We start from the raw sequence: 16,810 nt of genomic DNA on the forward strand, positions 1-16,810 counted from the left end.
TGTCTGGTTGGGCCCTCAGGAACAGCAGGCTGGAATGGCAGGCTGGAACAGCAGGCTGGAATGGCAGGGACAAGCACAAATCCCGGATGGCAGATGAGATGTATCCAAACGGAGAACCCCCCGGAGGTCTGTGCAGGCAGGGCGAGCACGGCTACAAACACAGCGAAGGCTCGAAGCAATGGCGGGGCAGGGCGGCCACAGCCCAGCTCTGAGCGAGGCAGGGAAGGCGGCCTTGGGATCCCGGGGCTGCTCCAGCAGAAAGGAAAAGCACCCAAAGAAAGCAGCCTCCCTCTCTGTCCAGGGCAGGGGAAGTGGGCTTTGGGATCCCGGAGCTTCTCCAGTAGAAAGGAAAAGCAGCTGAAGAAGCAGAGAAGCAGACTCCCTCTCTGTCCAAACGCCAAGACCGACTGCCCACACACCCAGGTGAAACAAAAAGAGCAGCCAGGTCTTTTGTTTTTCTTAAGTACCTAGCCATTTGTTCCCCTAGCAACATGTATGGGGGGAAAATTCCTTTAATAGGAAAAAAAAACCAAAAAAAAAAACCAACAACAAAAACCCAGGAGAGCTCCTAAAACCCCAACATGTTCGAGGGATGCATTCTGAGAAAACATCACCTGCTCCTTGTCCGCCTGAGCGGATCCATCCCAGGCTCCCACCAGCTTTCCTTGCTCTGTCCTCTGATCAATTGTAGCAGGTTTTTATTGCAGGGCTGCTTTGTGTATCTGGGAAGGGTCCTACGTAAATGCAGGATGTTAGCAAAGTGGAACTCACTCAGTGCTACTGATGGGAAATGGGAGTTTGGCTTCTAAAATCACTTTAGAATTGTTCTTCGTTCCTCCTCCTCACTGGGGCTCAGAGTCCGCCCTTGGTTCTCTGTGCCTTTATTCCCAGAGCTTTGATATTTGGGGGTTGGTTTCCCTCTTCCTGCCATTTTAGGTTGTGGATCCTCATTCTGCACCTGCCAGATCTGTGTGTGTCCTGAACACTCTGATTGCTCCCCTTGAATCCATCAGCTCATCCATCCTCTTTAATTCACTTGACATTATATCTCTCTCCTGAAAATTTGGAGACTGACAGACTTGAAATTTAATTCTTTTGTCCCTAAGTGCATCAGGGACATTATACTAAGCACTAAATCATTGCACTGGCCTTAAAGGAAATTCTTTAATGCTGTTACTTCAAATTATTTCTGATTTGTCATTTTACTGTCTTTAAGACCTAGACTTTTTTTTTTTTACCAGATTTCTTAAAAAAAAAAAACCTGCAAAAATAATAAATGTGATTTAAGTACTTGTATTCTCTTGCTTTCCTAACACCTGTAGCAACTTTTTTTTCATAGTACCAAAGCTATAGGGTTTTATCTGTATTATTGCCAGGAGAATTTAATTATGGCAATAAGTGTTTGGAAGTTATGTCAGTGAAAAATTATCTTCCTGGTTTCCCTGTAAGCATTATTTTTGCTGAAGTGTTTCTGAACTTCTGTTGGGGATTATTAAGGAACTTCTGGTCCCTGGAGCTCACTTGAACAGACCTGTGAGTTTATTCCTCTCTATTTAATTTGATTCCCTGCCCAGGTTCATGAAATGGGAGCTCAGTACAGAGCTCCCCACAAACTGGGGACATCCCAAACATGTCACATCCACTCTGGAGCTGCTGTCAACCATCACTGTCCTTGTGACTGATCCAGGAGGGAGGAAATGACCCAAGGAGGATTCAAACCCACCTTTCTGCTTGTGTAGTGGACGATTTTAAATGTAACTGCTAAACATACAGACTGTAAATTACCAGTATCCCAGACTGGTTTGAGTTGGAAGGGACCTTAAAATTTATCCTGTTCCACCCCCTGCCATGGGCAGGGAGCCTTCCCCTGACCTGGTTGCTCCAAGCTCATCCAGCCTGGCCTAAACATTGAGCAATGCTTTGAACACTGCTCTGCACTAAGGCTGGGTTCTAATTCTGCCTCTTTATCTGGGGCAGGAATTTATTTCAGTGTCTCTTTTCTCTCTCTTCCCTTTCTGCCAGCTGGCAGAGTTGTTTTCCCCTGAACAGTGATCTCTGTGGAGCTGTGAATCTCTGCTTTGCAGTTAAAATTGAGCTCGAATGTTACATTTATAGCACAATTCAAAACATTTATTTGTAATAGAATTCAATTGTCTTCCCATGTCTGCAGAGTACAGCCCATCAGCCTCAAATTCCTGACCTTTTTCAGTATGGAATTGGTTTTATCTAGACTTGCCTATAGTCTTGCTAATTAGTTGCAATGAAACAAAATGCTAACATAGATATTTTAAGGAAATGTGTTGCAACACAGGTTGTTAGAAAGACACATTCGTGCTGCTGTTTGAGGTCTCCAAATTCTAAGTCGATGTAAAACTGGGATAAAAAATGTGAGAACTTACTTTTTTTTCTATGGGATTATTTTAGAACCCCACTAGAAATAGAAAGAGGAACATTAGATAGACTTTATGTAGGTGATTTATGCAGTTAATGCCTTCAGACTCTCAAGAATTTAAGGTAAAATATTTTAATGATTTCAGAGGCCTTGTGTGTTCTCTTTTTGGCTGCTAGGTCCATCATAGAATGGTTTGGGTAGGAAGAAACCTTGAAAGCCCATCCAGTGCCACCCCTGTCATGGGCAGGGACACCTCCCACTGTCCCAGGCTGCTCCAAGCCCCAATGTCCAGCCTGGCCTTGGGCACTGCCAGGGATCCAAGGCCAGCCCCAGCTGCTCTGGGCACCCTGTGCCAGGGCCTGCCCACCCTCCCAGGGAACAATTCCTTCCCAATCTCCCATCCAGCCCTGTCCTCTGGCAGTGGGAAGCCATTCCCTGTGTCCTGGCACTGCAGACCCTTGGACAGAGTCTTCATCTTTCCTGTACCTTCATGTGTAAGGGCACACTGAGGTCACCCCAAAGCTTCTCCTCTCCAGGCTGAACAATCCCAGCTCTCCCAGCCTTTCCTCCCAGCAGAGCTGCTCCATCCCCCTGATCCCCCTGGAGCCTCCTCTGGCCTCTCTCCAGCAGCTCCAGGTCCTTCCTGTGCTGGGCCCCGGGGCTGGGGCAGCACTGCAGGTGGGGGTCTCACCTTAGGACAGGGGCACAGGGGCACAATCCCCCTGCCCTGCTGCCCACGCTGCTTTGGATGCAGGTGAGAGAGGAAGGACAGAAGTGAGAGAGAATTGAAGTGATGGAGCAAAACTCTAGGGTAGAAAGTTGGGAGACAACTAGAACATCCAAATTAAAAGGATCTTACTGGAGAGAAGAGCTGGAAACTGATAAATGGTGTGCAGAGGACAGGGGCTGGTTCACTTTATTAGAAAAAGAATCCAGGCATTAGAGGATCAAAAGCTGCCCATGCCTGGGCAGTGTCATGCAGTTGCAAAAAAGCCCTAAACTATGCTAACAGAATGTTTCTGGACTGAAGAAGCCCTGACATTTTCCTTGATGGTGGAAAAGCTTCAGCACCAGCCTGTGGCAGCACATCTGAAGGCAGAGGCAGACCAAAGGAAGGGAGTCTGGAGGACAAGGAGGTGGCTGAGTGCTGCTTAGAAATACTGAGCTATAAAGACAAAAAGCCTGTGAAAGGTTAAGGGAAGACATGGTGGCTATTTTCAGATGTATAAAGTTGTCTTGTGCTAGAAAGGGCAGAAGCTGCTCACCATACTGGAACAGAGCAACTGGGACTGAACTGAAATGGCAGCAGTTGGGTAGTGAGAAAATGCTCATTCTGCTCCCCAGAAAGACTAAAAGATTGTTACTTGTTTTTATAACCCCTTCCAAAATGATCAGTGGTGTAATGCTTAGTGCTGAGCAGAGGGATGGACCAAATGAATTCTCTCTGTCCGATTTTCTTGGCTGTTAGTCTAGGAGAGTGATTTATACCCAGGGTTTATGATGTTGTTTTCTCCATTCAAGCAGAAGTAATAAAGTAATGAAGGGATAGCAGGTGCAGTAGTTCTGAAATAATTGACTGGGTAGTAAGAGCTGGCTGGTGATTCAGCAGAGTGGTGTGGAGGATTTCCCCCTGCCAAGCAGAAAAACACAGGACAAAAAGCAACTCTGCCTCTGTCAGCTCCATGCTCCTGCACTGCCTGGTGAGGGTAAGTTGGCATGAGTCTCACTTGGTGAATAATGACCAACAGTGGTGCTGGTGCCCTGAGTCAGGTGAAATCCTCTCTTAGTTCAAGAGAGAACTGGATTTTTTTGGTGTTCCTCTTGGCAACTTCTGTAGAGCCTAAATGGCGTGTGTGTGTGTGTGTGTTAACAGCCAAAAACTAGGCAGTTCCTGAGCTTGGGTTTCCCTCTCTTTGTCACCCTTGAGCTTTACAGAATCATGGAACCACAGAGCATCCTGAGCTGGAAGGGACCCACCAGGACCATCCAGTCCAACCCCTGGTCCTGCACAGCCCCCCCAACAGCCCCACCCTGGGCATCCCTGGCAGCGCTGTCCAAACGCTCCTGGAGCTCTGGCAGCCTCGGGGCCGTGCCCATTCCCTGGGGAGCCTGGGCAGTGCCCAGCACCCTCTGGGGGAAGAACCTTTCCCTGCTCTCAGCCTGAGCCTCCCTGGCCCAGCTCCAGCTGCTCCCTGGCTCCTGTCACTGTCAGAGAGCAGAAATTGGAGCTGCCCCCTCATGAGGAGGCTCCAGACTGTTCCTATGAAGGGTGAAAAACCCTTTCATTTTAGGAGTTAGTGGGAGGACTGCATCCTGCAGACTTTTCCCCAGCCATGCCGTGTTTGTAGGTGATCCAGGAAGGGTTCCAACTCTGGAATGCATTGTAAGAAAACATCACCTGGTGTGTAAAAAAAATTGTAGGACGTGGGTGGTGCTTGCCAGTGAGAACTGTGTGAAATGAGGGAAATTGTGCTCTGTTAGTCCAGGCAGTAATTCCAGTTCCTTGAGCTGCAGTGTACAATCCAGAGAAGTGGAATGGCTGATTCTTGGGGAAGATCTATATGATCTGTTTTGTCTCCTGGACAGCTGCTTTGGTCCTGGGAGAGACAGGAGCTGATCTGCTGGGATCTTCCATGTGCCCAACTGTAGCTCAGGTTATTCTGAGGGCTGAAACAGATGGGTGAGCGTGGGGAGCCTGACCTCAGTTATAAATAAGGGCCAAAACTTCTGATTTTGTGCCCAGAAATGACAGATGTTGATTTCTAGATCCTGCTCAGTCTGCAGAAGTCAAGCCTACATTGTCTGGCTTCTCAGGAAAGCACCTCAACCTTGATTCACTCTGGATATGGCATCCTAAACATTCCTGATGGAAAGTGGTCCGTGGTGCCAGACTTTAATGGTTTTGTCCACCCTGATGCCCCCAGCTCTCTAGCACAGCCCTCAGGGCTCTCTGCCAGCCAGAGCGTTTGCTCCCTGACAGCCTCTGTGCTCATTTCTGGTGCTGTTCGAAGCTTTCCAGCCTTGCAGGAGTGGAAAGGAATTGATTCTTTCTATTTTCATCCCTGCCTTCAGTTCTGGAAAGTAGGACAGGGAACCAGCTCACGATTCCTGGCACCACAAAGCAGCGTTGAGGCAGCAGCGAGAGCACAAAAATCTGTGAGCAGATCACAGAGATGTTCTAACATCGCTGCAGAGCTGGGATCACATTTCCTAGATTAGCTTTGCCTCTTCTGAGCTGAGTTAGTTTTTAGAATTCTAACTTGAAATTTAGACCTGCTGGTTGCTGATGGAAATGCTGCTGAGAAACTGCTTGGGAGCTGTGGGGGCTGAACTGTGAGACAACCTTTGGCGTGCTGGAAACGCGTGCTGAGAAATAGAAAGAGATTTTCTGCATCTTTCTTTTAATTCTCTGAGTCTGCCCTTGGGGTTTAAATATATTCAGAACCTGTCATCCATCTCCAACTGGAGTTGTGCTATCTTTATATGAGTATTTGAACAGGGCCTCTCTGAAGTGGCTGGAGCCTTCCCCAGGGTTATCTGCCTTACAAAGTGAGCTCTGTAATGTGCCCTCTTTCCAAAATGCTGCACACAGGAACTGGGCAGATTGTGCGTCATGGCTTCAGCTTGATGTGGCACTGGGGAATAGGTCAGGAGAGGCTGTGCTTCTGGATTTTTCTGTCTTTGTTCTCTTGGTCCATTCCAATAAGTGTTCCTCGACTGTAGGAGGAGTGGACATGAAATGGAGAGAAGGAATTCAGTGGGAATGCCGTGGTCACTGAGCGAGGCTGGCAGGAGCAGGGGTTTAATCAGCACCGGTGCCAGAATGACATTTTTCTTCAAGACAAGATTGATCCCAAGCGTTAGAAGCTCAAACAGCCCCAGGATAAAGCTTCAGTTCCTCCGTGTGCCTCAGCAGCATTTGAAAAGGTGCCAGGAATTGTTTGAGGGAGCACTGAGGATTTGCTTTGTCACAGCACTGATCAAACGTTGGAAGTTTCAATCGGAGCCCCCTTGCTAAGCTCCCTGATTCCAGGCCAAGCCGGTGCTTATCTGATCCGGGGCTGTGTGAAGCTTCAATAACATCCTCGCTTTATTCAAGCTGAGGATCTAATTTACCTCTCCTCCTCCCTTGTCCCTTAGAAGAAGCCCTTAAGAAAGCTGGTAGAGGATAATCTCAGCTCCTGGAAAGAGCTCCCAGAAGCTGTTCTGTGGATTTGTGTGGCTGTTTGCTCTATTTTACTCCAGTTGTTTTTGTTTTGTAGAACAGAAAACCCTTGGCAGGCCTGTTTTTCATGGCAGCTCATTCACAAGGTCTCTGTGTGGCACAGAACCCTTTTACAGGTCCTTTAACTAAATCACATCTGGATGTGAAGCTCTGCAATTCCCTGCTGTGGAGGCACCGGTAGATTGTTATCGAACATATTTGATGTCTCTCTGGTGACCAGTGACCTGTGTCAGGGGAGGTTTAGGTTGGCATCAGGGAAAGGCTCTTTCCCCAGAGGGAGCTGGGGCACTGCCCAGGCTCGCAAGGGAATGGGCATGGCCCATCCAACTTGGCCTTGGGCACTGCCAGGGATGCAGGGGCAGCACAGCTTCTCTGTGCCAGGGCCTGCCCACCCTCCCAGGGAGCAATTCCTTCCCAGTATCCCATCCATCCCTGCCCTCTGGCAGTGGGAAGCCATTCCCTGTGTCCTGTCCCTCCAGGCCCTGTCTCCAGGTTTCTTGTAGGCTCCCTTCAGGTATAATTTTCTCTAAATCAAAAGTTACCTAAAATGGAGCAAGCTTTGTTTGGATTAGTTGTTGTCTATCAGATAATTCAATTTGCAAGGCAATCCATAGCATTCACAGAATGAAATAAATGTCCACAGGAAAATATTTTCCAACTGAATTCTCATGAAAATCACTTCCAAAAGAGCTTTTTGTAAATCAGCTCTTGAGTTTCACAGTTGAATAGGAGCAAAAGCTTTAACCAGAAGCCAGCCTTGGAAGATTAGCAGGGGTAGGTAATAGTTTGAAATATTTAAAGGGATTATCGGAAATACAGCACTGCAGAGTGACTGTAACCTCTTAGTGTGGGAATTACAGTGGCTATGGAGCAAGTGGTGCTCTGATAACACCTCAGCCCCAGGATGGATGGAGCACTCAGCCCTGTGCTGGCACCGTCAACAGCAGAGCTGAAATCCTGCCTGGCCACATCCTGCTTTTGAAACAGGAATTAATCTTCCTAAAGTAAGGAAATACAGTCCCTTGGGATGTGGTGTTCAGGCCTTGCCCTGCCACGATTGCAGAGGCTGCAGGTCTGTGGACTAACTGAACATTAGTTAAGCAGAGGGAAAATTAATGGTTTCCCAGAATCTTCTCTGCAGCCGATGCAGAAACAGACTGTCCCATTAGACAGGAGAAATCGGGGGGTCTGGGGTGCTGAGGGAGCCTCAGCAGGTCTCACTGGGATGGAGTTGATCCTGAAACAACCATGAAGACGAGATGTTTGCAGGTAGAGGAGGTGGTGAGTGGTGAGCTGGGTCAGAGAGGTGGAACTGTGCTGAGGGAAGTGCTCTCCACCACCATGTGAGAAACAGAAATTCTTTGTCCTGTTTTACGCTGCACAAAAGTGTTCTGGAGAGTTCATCTGAAAAGGGGGGTGGATGGCAGGAGGAGGAGGAATAATGGTTATTTCCCTTGTAAAATGTCTCACCTGAACATCCTGCCCTGGGCCAGGGCTATGAGCTGACATTTGCAGTGGTGTCTGTGGGAGCTGGAGGGCTTTGGGGCTCTTGGAGAACAGCACTGATGCACCTGGAGCCCCAAGTAGCTTTTGAAATGGAGATTTACTCCATTTTTTAGACCTGCTAGGTCAGATTTCATCCTTGTGGCCTGAAAACTCTTGCTTAAGCTCAGGAGAGTGGGGTTTTGTGTGCTTTGGGGATATTTTCGATGGTGAACTCGGTCACCTCCCCAGCCCAGGCAGACCCCACAGCTCCAGGCTCGCTCCATGAGCCCCTGTAGTGCCTCTTTGGGTGTTCTGTGACCTTCCTGAGTCACCTCCCAGCCTGGGCAGGCAGCAGTGGGTGGGAAGCTGTGTTCCCTGGCACAGTTTGGGGAGCTCTGAGCAGGCCTGTCCTGACAGCCAAGTGTCCAATCCACGGCTCTGCTGCTCGTTACTGTGATTAACTGTGATTAATTGAGCTGGGTGCACTCACTGCCACTGCTGTTCCTAACCATAAGGAAGGATTAATTCAACTGCTTCACCAACCAAAGCAAGCTCAGCTGCATCCCCAGCACGAGGGGTCCCAAAGTTGCGTTTGCTTTACAGGCAATTAACGATCCTCACCTAAATTAGGAACCTCCTGGTGTTGTTTGATCTGTCTGGGCTCTGACTCGCTGCCTTCTTGTAGATTTTTCTTCAAGCCTTAAATTGAAACTGCCTGATCCTGTGCCAGCAGGAGGGGTGTTTGCAGGGCTGGGTGCTAGAAGAGACTGTAAAATCCAGGATGTGCCGTAGGGATGAGCACAGCAGACACTTCCGACTGGGAGGGCTGTCTAGCCCCGGGTGACGGTGACACCCTGGGAATGAGAGAATTTTGCTTGTGCAGATGTCTGGGAAGCGTTCTGGGCTATTCTGGCGCTGTGATTGGGAAAGACTGGTGTTCCCTTGGGAAGGGGTGCAGAAGGCTCTGGGAAAAGCAGTGCCCAGGCTGTGCCTGGCTCAGGAGTGCGGGGCAGTGCTGGGGGCTGCACCCCCAGAGGATGGACACTCGCTGTGTTGTCCAGGTCCTGCCCTACCCCTCTGCCTAAACCCTCACTGCCAATTCCCAGAGCTTTCTGTGAATTGTTAAGGTTGGAAAAGTCCCCCAAGATCGTAAAGTCCAACCATTCCCCCAGTACCACCATGATCACCACTAACCCGTGTCCCCAAGTGCCACATCCACACATTTTGTGAACACTTCCAGGGATAGTGACTCCACCGCTGCCCTGGGCGACCTGTGCCAGTGCTTGACCTCCCTTTCAGTGAAGAAGGTTTTCCTAATATCCAGCTGAACTTCCCCTGGCACAGCTCAAGTCTGTTTCCTCATGTCCTGTCACTTCTCACCTGGGAGAAGAGACTGAGTCCCACCTTAAATTTCTTACAAAATGAGCAGGAGGGTTAAGGGACTGCTGAGTCACAGGCCAGAGTCTGAACCGAGGTACCCACCCTATACCTGCCTTTCTGCCTCCATCTCCTCCAGACACACTTGGGATAACTGTTTCCCTTCAATCTCTGTCATTTTGCTCCTAGCCCAAGGGCTTATTCCTGCTTGTTCCTCCTCCTCCTCCCTGTCCAAGCCATCCCTGTCTTCTCCCAGATCCCTTGGCTTCCTTGTTGTCTCTTGGGCTGCCCTGAGCTGTGCTGTTCCTTCCCGTGCCCTCCTGCTGTGTGGGAGTGAGAATAAAGGGGCTTGGAAAGCTGAAGGATGAATTTTTCCTCTCGTTTTTCAGTTCTCCCCAGCTGCCCTGACTTTGGGGAGAGCTGCTCCTGCTGCCCTGCACAGCGAGGGCTGTGGGTCGATCAGGTCAGGTCTGTTCTCGATGGAGAGATGGGATTTGTATTGATTTCTCCCTCAAAAGGATGGACAAGTCCCTTTTAAAGGAAAACATTGCCTTTTTGTGGAAGGATATCTAGCGTATGTAATATAAAACTGTGGAAATTTCAGTTCTGAGCTCGGATCCCAAATTGATGTTCCTTGGACGTTGCCATGACTGCGACAGAGTGACTCATCCCGTTCTGGGGAGCAGCTTTGCTTGTTGTACAAAGTCACCAGGGAAATAATTTTCCCTATCTATACATACCAAGGATGTAAGGTTTGCTCCAGCAAACAGGACAAATAATATTTCCTGGTAATAGGAGCAGCCAACTGGAAAATGAGACCAATAGGTTCTATTCTTAGTTCCATCATTAACCTTGGACATATTTTGTAACTTAGCTGGAGCTCTCCTTAGCTGCCTGTAAAGCAGAAAAAGTTATAAATACAGGAGATGGTTTTAGTAAGTAATTAAAATTCTGATGCTTAAGTGCTTTAGAAGTGTAAAATGTTCACAGCCCCTCCCGAAACTGCTGAAGGAAAGTCCTGCTCTGCTGCTGCGGGTTTAGGTGAAGCCTGTGAGCTGGGTATTGAGCAAATACGCTCTGGGGGCAGATTAGCTCCTTTAGCAAGGGCAGTCAGGCTCTATTTTTGTTAAGAATTCCCTGTTCCCCTGAATTCTCCCCGTAGTTGGGGCAGTTTTCTGTAGCTGCATGCAGTGCCTTTGGGAAAGCCCAGAGCCACAGAGCCTGGTGGTGTTGAAGTGGCAACAAGTTGTGTGGTTGGGTGATGGTCAGATTCTGGTGTATTTTGGACAAAGGGAAGCATTTTAGATCCTGTCTGAGATTCCAGGATAAGGCTGGGAGCTTTCCTGCTGTCATTCCCACATCGGTGGCAGCAGGCATGGATGCTGTGTGCCTGCTCTTGGGGCAAGTAAGAGGCACTTCCAAGGGATTTATCGTGGTCACTGAGGAGATGTTGATGTGACATCTTCAGGATCTTGCAGTCATGGCTATGGGGCAGAACTGGCCCAGGCTCAGAGAGGTGGGGGATGCCTCTGGATGCCTGGAAGTGTCCCAGGCCAGGTTGGACAGGGCTCTGAGCAACCTGGGCTAGTGGAAGGTGTCCCTACTCACTGCAGGGGTTGGACTGGATAGGCTTTAAAGGTCTCTTCCACTCCAAACCATGCTATGAAATCCCTGAAATAACCTTGGTTAGCTTTTATCTGTGCTCCACTACAAGTCACCATGTGCTGGAAGCCTCCTGTTTGCTCTTCCCCCTTTTCCCCTAGAGAACTTAAAATATTTTAATGCTTCATACACAGCGTTCCATAGTGCAGGGCAATCTGCAGCATCAGCTTTCGTTGTTAAAGCAAGATGTATAAATGATTCAGGTGGGCATCCTGACCTGTCTTGGTGCCCACATGGCCCTTTATTGGGAAGATGCATCCTGAAGTGCCTGTTCCTGTAGGAGCAGTGTTTGTCCAGGTAACCTGGCTGCTGCTTGTTTTGCCTGTTAACTTTGGAGAACTTTGGTTGGTTTTGGTTGTTTTGGGGGTTTTTTAATGTCCTATTTTGATCTTGAATTATTTGTCTGGGGGAGAATATGTAATGATTGCTCTGCTAATCCTTAAGGCATTTAAATGACTCTTCTTCTTATTTGGTAAAACATCTGTGTAGAGCTTTCTGAATAAACGCTGCGTTTTCCATGTCTGTCGCTTTTTGATATTGCAATGATTTGTCTTCTGCTGCCCCACTTGTCAGGAGTTATTGATGGTTCATGATGGAGAGAGGCTTGTCAGTTTGGAGATACGTTTGGCTATTGGAATATTAGTTTATATTGACGTGAGTCCTGCTGGAAAAACAGCTGGGAGAACATCTGTGCCTTCAAACATGAATTACCAGGCAAACATGATTGGAGGGGGACAGCAATTTCTTAGGTAGTTTGCTGTGATTCTGCAGGTGTTGAGGGGGTGTATTTATCCCTTTTTTTCTTTTTTCCCCAAGTGTTTTAAATTGCCTACTGTAAACCATTCACCAGGACTGGGGAAGGGTCTGTTTGAACACAGACTTGAACCTTTTTGAGCCTTTAGCACCTACAAAAGGTGTAACTGTGCAGCGCCCACTGAGCAGTGAGAGTGACTTAGAGGTGCAGGTGCACTGCAGAGAGAAATGAGGAGAGCTGAGAATGCAGTTTGACATATTTCCCCAAATAATCAGGTTTTTTTCTTTTTTGTCTTTTTCTTTCCCCAAAGCAAGTTAAATCCTGCTTGTTCTGGGGTTGTTTTCTTTTCTTCTTTTTCCAAATTAAAGTAAAACAAGGTAGGAGAAATCAAGACAAATGATCAGTCACTGTATATTACAGCCAGCAAAGAAGCTACATCTGCAAACCCTTGACTCTGTGTGGCTCAACTTGAGGGAACATCTTTAAAAAGTTTGGAAGCCTCCATGTGGATACTCTCCTTCTAGTACATTCTGCCTGAACGTTTCTTTTTTTTCCTTTCTCTCCCAGGTTGTGACCAGACTTATTCACTTGCTGGGCGAGAAGATTCTTGGCAGTCTGCAGCAGGGAGGTAAGACTCATTCCTGGACTATTCCCATTGATGCTGGGGCTTCCTTGGAGCCAGACTTGCATCCTTAAATTTGGAAGTAGGCAGTGCATACTTGGAAAGGAAATTCATTGCTAAATTTCAGTCTAGAGAGGAGAAGGCTCCAGGGAGAGCTCAGAGCTCCTTCCAGGGCCTAAAGGGGCTCCAGGAGAGCTGCAGAGGGACTGGGGACAAGGGATGGAGGGACAGGACACAGGGAATGGCTTCCCACTGCCAGAGGGCAGGGCTGGATGGGAGATTGGGAAGGAATTGTTCCCTGGGAGGGTGGGCAGGCCCTGGCACAGGGTGCCCAGAGCAGCTGTGGCTGCCCCTGGATCCCTGGCAGTGCCCAAGGCCAGGCTGGACATTGGGGCTTGGAGCAGCCTGGGACAGTGGGAGGTGTCCCTGCCCATGGCAGGAGTGGAACTGGATGAGCTTTGAGGTCTCTTCCCTCCCAGACCAGAGAGTCTGTGGTCTGTAACAGCTGTAGGTACACATGGATGGTGATTTTTATTCTGTGTACACATGTTGTTTTTGGCAGAGCATGGTTAACGGGGTGGGGGGATGGAGTGATTTGCAATTGAGATAGAGAAGTGTTGCTGCCTGTGTGCAGTGAAATTTCCCTGGAATTTCTTGCAAGAGCAAAGTAAAGGGAGCATTGGAAACAGCAGCTGTAATGGGCTGGGGTCAGAGCACTGTGCTGAGCAGCAGCATAAAGACTGACTTAAAATGCCTGTATTTGCAGTATTTTAATGGATTGTCTGGGAGGAAAAGGCCTGCCATGGGTTGGTTCTGAAGCTTTGTGTTTGTGGCAGTACCAACACAAAGTCTCTTTGCAGACTGAAGGGAGTAGGAGGGAATTATCCCAATTTTCTTGAGCAGCATTTAAAAGCAAGCAGATGCCTGTTAACTGCTGAAGATGTTGTGGGGCTCTTTGGTGCTGAGGAATGTTTGGATTTGGGTTGGTTGAGGGGTTTTAATTATTTCAGTTGCTGGTTTTGCCAAATTCCAAGGAGACTGAAAATGAAGGTCACCAATTTTCCCATTTGAGAGCAGTCTGGGGAAGGGAACCTGCTGTTTCTTCATCTGCTCAGCTTTCTGGGTGCAATCACTTGAGCACAAATACCTGGTGATAATTGTACTTTAACTTCTGTGCCTGCTGAAGTGCCTCTGTGGCTCAGGGCAGAGTCTGGGAAACAGGGCAAAATGGAGGAAACAGAGAAGGTGGGAGGAAAATTAGTGAGAGTAACAGGAGTTCCATGAGAGAATCACCACTGAAGTTCTGAGGAGGGAAGGGCCTGTGGAGATGAAGGGATTGAGCTCTGATGTGTAACCTGTTTGAACCTACAGATATCTTGTTGAAGATCACCAAAGGGAGGGGGAAAACTATTTAATGTTCTGTGCAGAGCTGTTTTAGAAGATTTGAAATGAATAACTCAATTGCTGAATATATTTTTAAAAAGAAGTTTATCTGATATTTCTTTGTGTCTTCCAGTGGTCTGTCACTCTGGCACTGAGCCTTTGAATGGGTTTGCACAGGGGATATCAAATATTTCCATATGCCCAGCTCAAGAATTCATCTTGATGGTACATCTTAGGCCTTTGCTGGGTGAAATGAGATAAGCAGGATGTGAAATCCTGACTTAAATCCAAAATTTTTTGTGTACTTGGAGCTGAGTCGACAGGCATTAGCAGCAGAGTGAGATTTTCTGAGAAGGCTCAGCGAAAGAGAAAAAAGAATAAGAACAGTTTGTAGAACATTGGCTTTTACCTGCTCTCAGCTGTCTGGGAAGATCTTGATCTTCCTCACATGCATTGCAGATTTCTCTCAAAACTGCTTTTCCTCTGCCCGGACTCTCTGTCCTTACTCACCAAATTATATAAGAGATAGTTCCCTGGTACTTTGCTGCTACTTCAGAGGTTCTGTATTTTATTTTAATACTCCTAAGTCCATATCTGTAAAGCTCTGCATCTTGGAGAGAAGGGCAAACAGGTGGAGATGCACATTTTCTGTAGGAGCTTTGCTGAAAACAGGTATTTCCTTCCTTGCTTAGGAACACCGAAAGGAAAGGATTGATAATTTTTGGAATATTTTAATACTGACAACAGGTTTGGGGGTTTTGTTAGTTAAGCTAATTCCTCTTGTGGGCTAAATCAGTTCCAAAGTTGTGGTAAAGGGATTTTAAGTGCCTTTTAACTTTGTCTTCCACAGTCAGGTAAATCCACGTTTCATTGAACATATTCCTGGCATGTTTTTAACATTGCCTGACTTCAACCCACATATGCTGTACCAGCAACCAAAAATGATGGAAACTGATCTTTATCCTGTTAAAATGAAATATGTGGGGACTCTGCTCTCCCGTGCTGTGCAGGTCTGTGTTACATTTCTCCGACATGGAGCAGTTCGGTGACACAGTGACACTTTCCCTCCTGCCTGAAGGTGACAATCCACTGTTTGCAGCCTGGCTGACTGATGGCAGGTGTTTTCTCTGTGGGCAGGTCATCCTCTTGGACTGCACAGCTCCAGCAGCAAGTGGGATGCAGGGAATCCTGCCAGCAACCTGTCCACGGTGGCGATCATGCCGGTGTCCGAGGAGGTGCCGCTGACAGCCTTCACCCTGGAGCTCAAGCACGCCCTCAGTGCTGTGGGTGAGTGTTCCCATGTTGGCATCACAGCAAACAAACTCTGCTCGTCATTTTAGAGTGTCATGGCCGGGTACTGTCGCCTGTCAGAGGGGGGTTCACGCTGTGTTAGGGGGTAGCAATACCTGGGGGTGGTTGCAGAGCTGGGGAGGAGGTTTGGGAGAGAATCCTGTGGCCTTCCAGTGCCTTATAAGAAAAGGAGGGGGAGGGACTCTTTATATGGCCAGGTCCCCACAAGACAGTTGGGGAATGGTTTTAAACTGGGGGCAGGATTAGATCAGAGATTAGGGAGAAATTCTTGTGAGGGTGGGGAGCCCCTGGCACAGGGTGCCCAGAGAAGCTGTGGTTGCCCCTGGATCCCTGGCAGTGTCCAAGGCCAGGTTGGAACTACCTGGGATAGTGGAAGGTGTCCCTGCCCATGGACAGATAATCTTTAAAGTAATTTCCAGCCCAAACCATTCTGTGATTCTACAGCAGTGGTCAGGATGAGCCTTTTTCATTCTTCCTGCTTCTCTATTCCCATCCTTAATGTGCATTTCATTATAGTTGAAAACTTTGTTGTCTTAATGACCTGGAAATACTCACCAGCCTCCTCTCTGGCCCTTGGTTTGCTGCCCTCAGTTCCCCTAAGTCACTCCAGGAGACACATCCCATACCAGGGCACTGTTCCCACGGCACCTGAGAGTCTGATTCTCTCCAGCTCATGGGTGAGAGTCTTTCAGACCTCCTCAGCTGAAAAGCTTCATCCAGCAAAGGGTTTCTTAGGCAGTTTTCTTGTGTTGTGGTTGCACATGAGTGGTAAGCGTAAGACTCGGTGGAAGATGCTTGTGGAGGGGATCCAGATTGGCACTGGAAATCCAAAGTTTAGTCTGAAATCATTGTCCCATTTGTTGCCAGCTTGTTTGTCTGTCTCATGCCCACAAAACCATGTGTTCAGCTCACAACTGAGTCATTAATTGCTTTATCCATGGGTGAAGTTGCTTGTGCAAGTTCCAGTTCCTCACAAACCCATGTATTTAATTCAGAATTCATTTTTTGTTCATTACTGGTGTTTGACATTTCCTGAACATCCTCTTCTCATCCTCAAATGCTGTTACAGATCTCTTGAGTGAATCTCCTTTGAGGAATTATTAGTCTGCTCTCTCATGGCTTATAATTTTTTTAAGTACAGGTTACCTGCTGCTTGAGGTGTAGCCACTTACATTTCTTGGTAATTTCCTTTTTGACTTTTGGTGTCTGGAGCTGATGCTCCTGTTTGTGCTTAAAAATCTTCTGGGTGAACAGGCACAGGAAAAAGCTGATGGTGCTTGAGCTCTTGAACCTTCTGAAGCCTGAATTTCTGTGCAACTTATGGTGGAAACTCGTTGCAGTGAGAACTAATTTGTGGGTGTTTGAAGATTCCTCTTATTTTGGAGATGGCAGAGAAATGTTACATCCATAATGGAGCTGTGTTGCTAATGGGGACTCCTTAGGGATCACTGCCAGCTTGTTTTGATGTGTGACAACACTAAGAGCCTGTAAATAAAACAAACAGAAACTTAAGTAGGTAGATGGACTGTTCAGGATAAAAATACCCATTTGGGCTGAAAGCAGCAGGCACGTGCCAAGGGGGGAGTTTGGTGGGGTCAC

At 47.8% G+C, this 16,810-nt stretch overlaps 1 protein-coding gene across 2 annotated transcripts in view; it reads left to right on the top strand.

Annotated features, from left to right (window-relative positions):
- The window catches only part of PNPLA7 (patatin like phospholipase domain containing 7), a 118,679-nt gene that overhangs the window by 46,969 nt on the left and 54,900 nt on the right, over nt 1-16,810 (top strand). For both annotated transcript variants that reach the window (XM_017740325.1, XM_017740326.1), the window contains exons 20-21: nt 12,463-12,523; nt 15,038-15,187. In XM_017740325.1, the coding sequence (XP_017595814.1) occupies nt 12,463-12,523; nt 15,038-15,187 (211 nt within the window). The remainder of the gene's footprint in view (nt 1-12,462; nt 12,524-15,037; nt 15,188-16,810) is intronic.

This window comes from Corvus brachyrhynchos, unplaced genomic scaffold (genome assembly GCF_000691975.1).
Source record: "Corvus brachyrhynchos isolate BGI_N302 unplaced genomic scaffold, ASM69197v1 scaffold305, whole genome shotgun sequence".
Lineage (NCBI taxonomy): Eukaryota > Metazoa > Chordata > Aves > Passeriformes > Corvidae > Corvus > Corvus brachyrhynchos.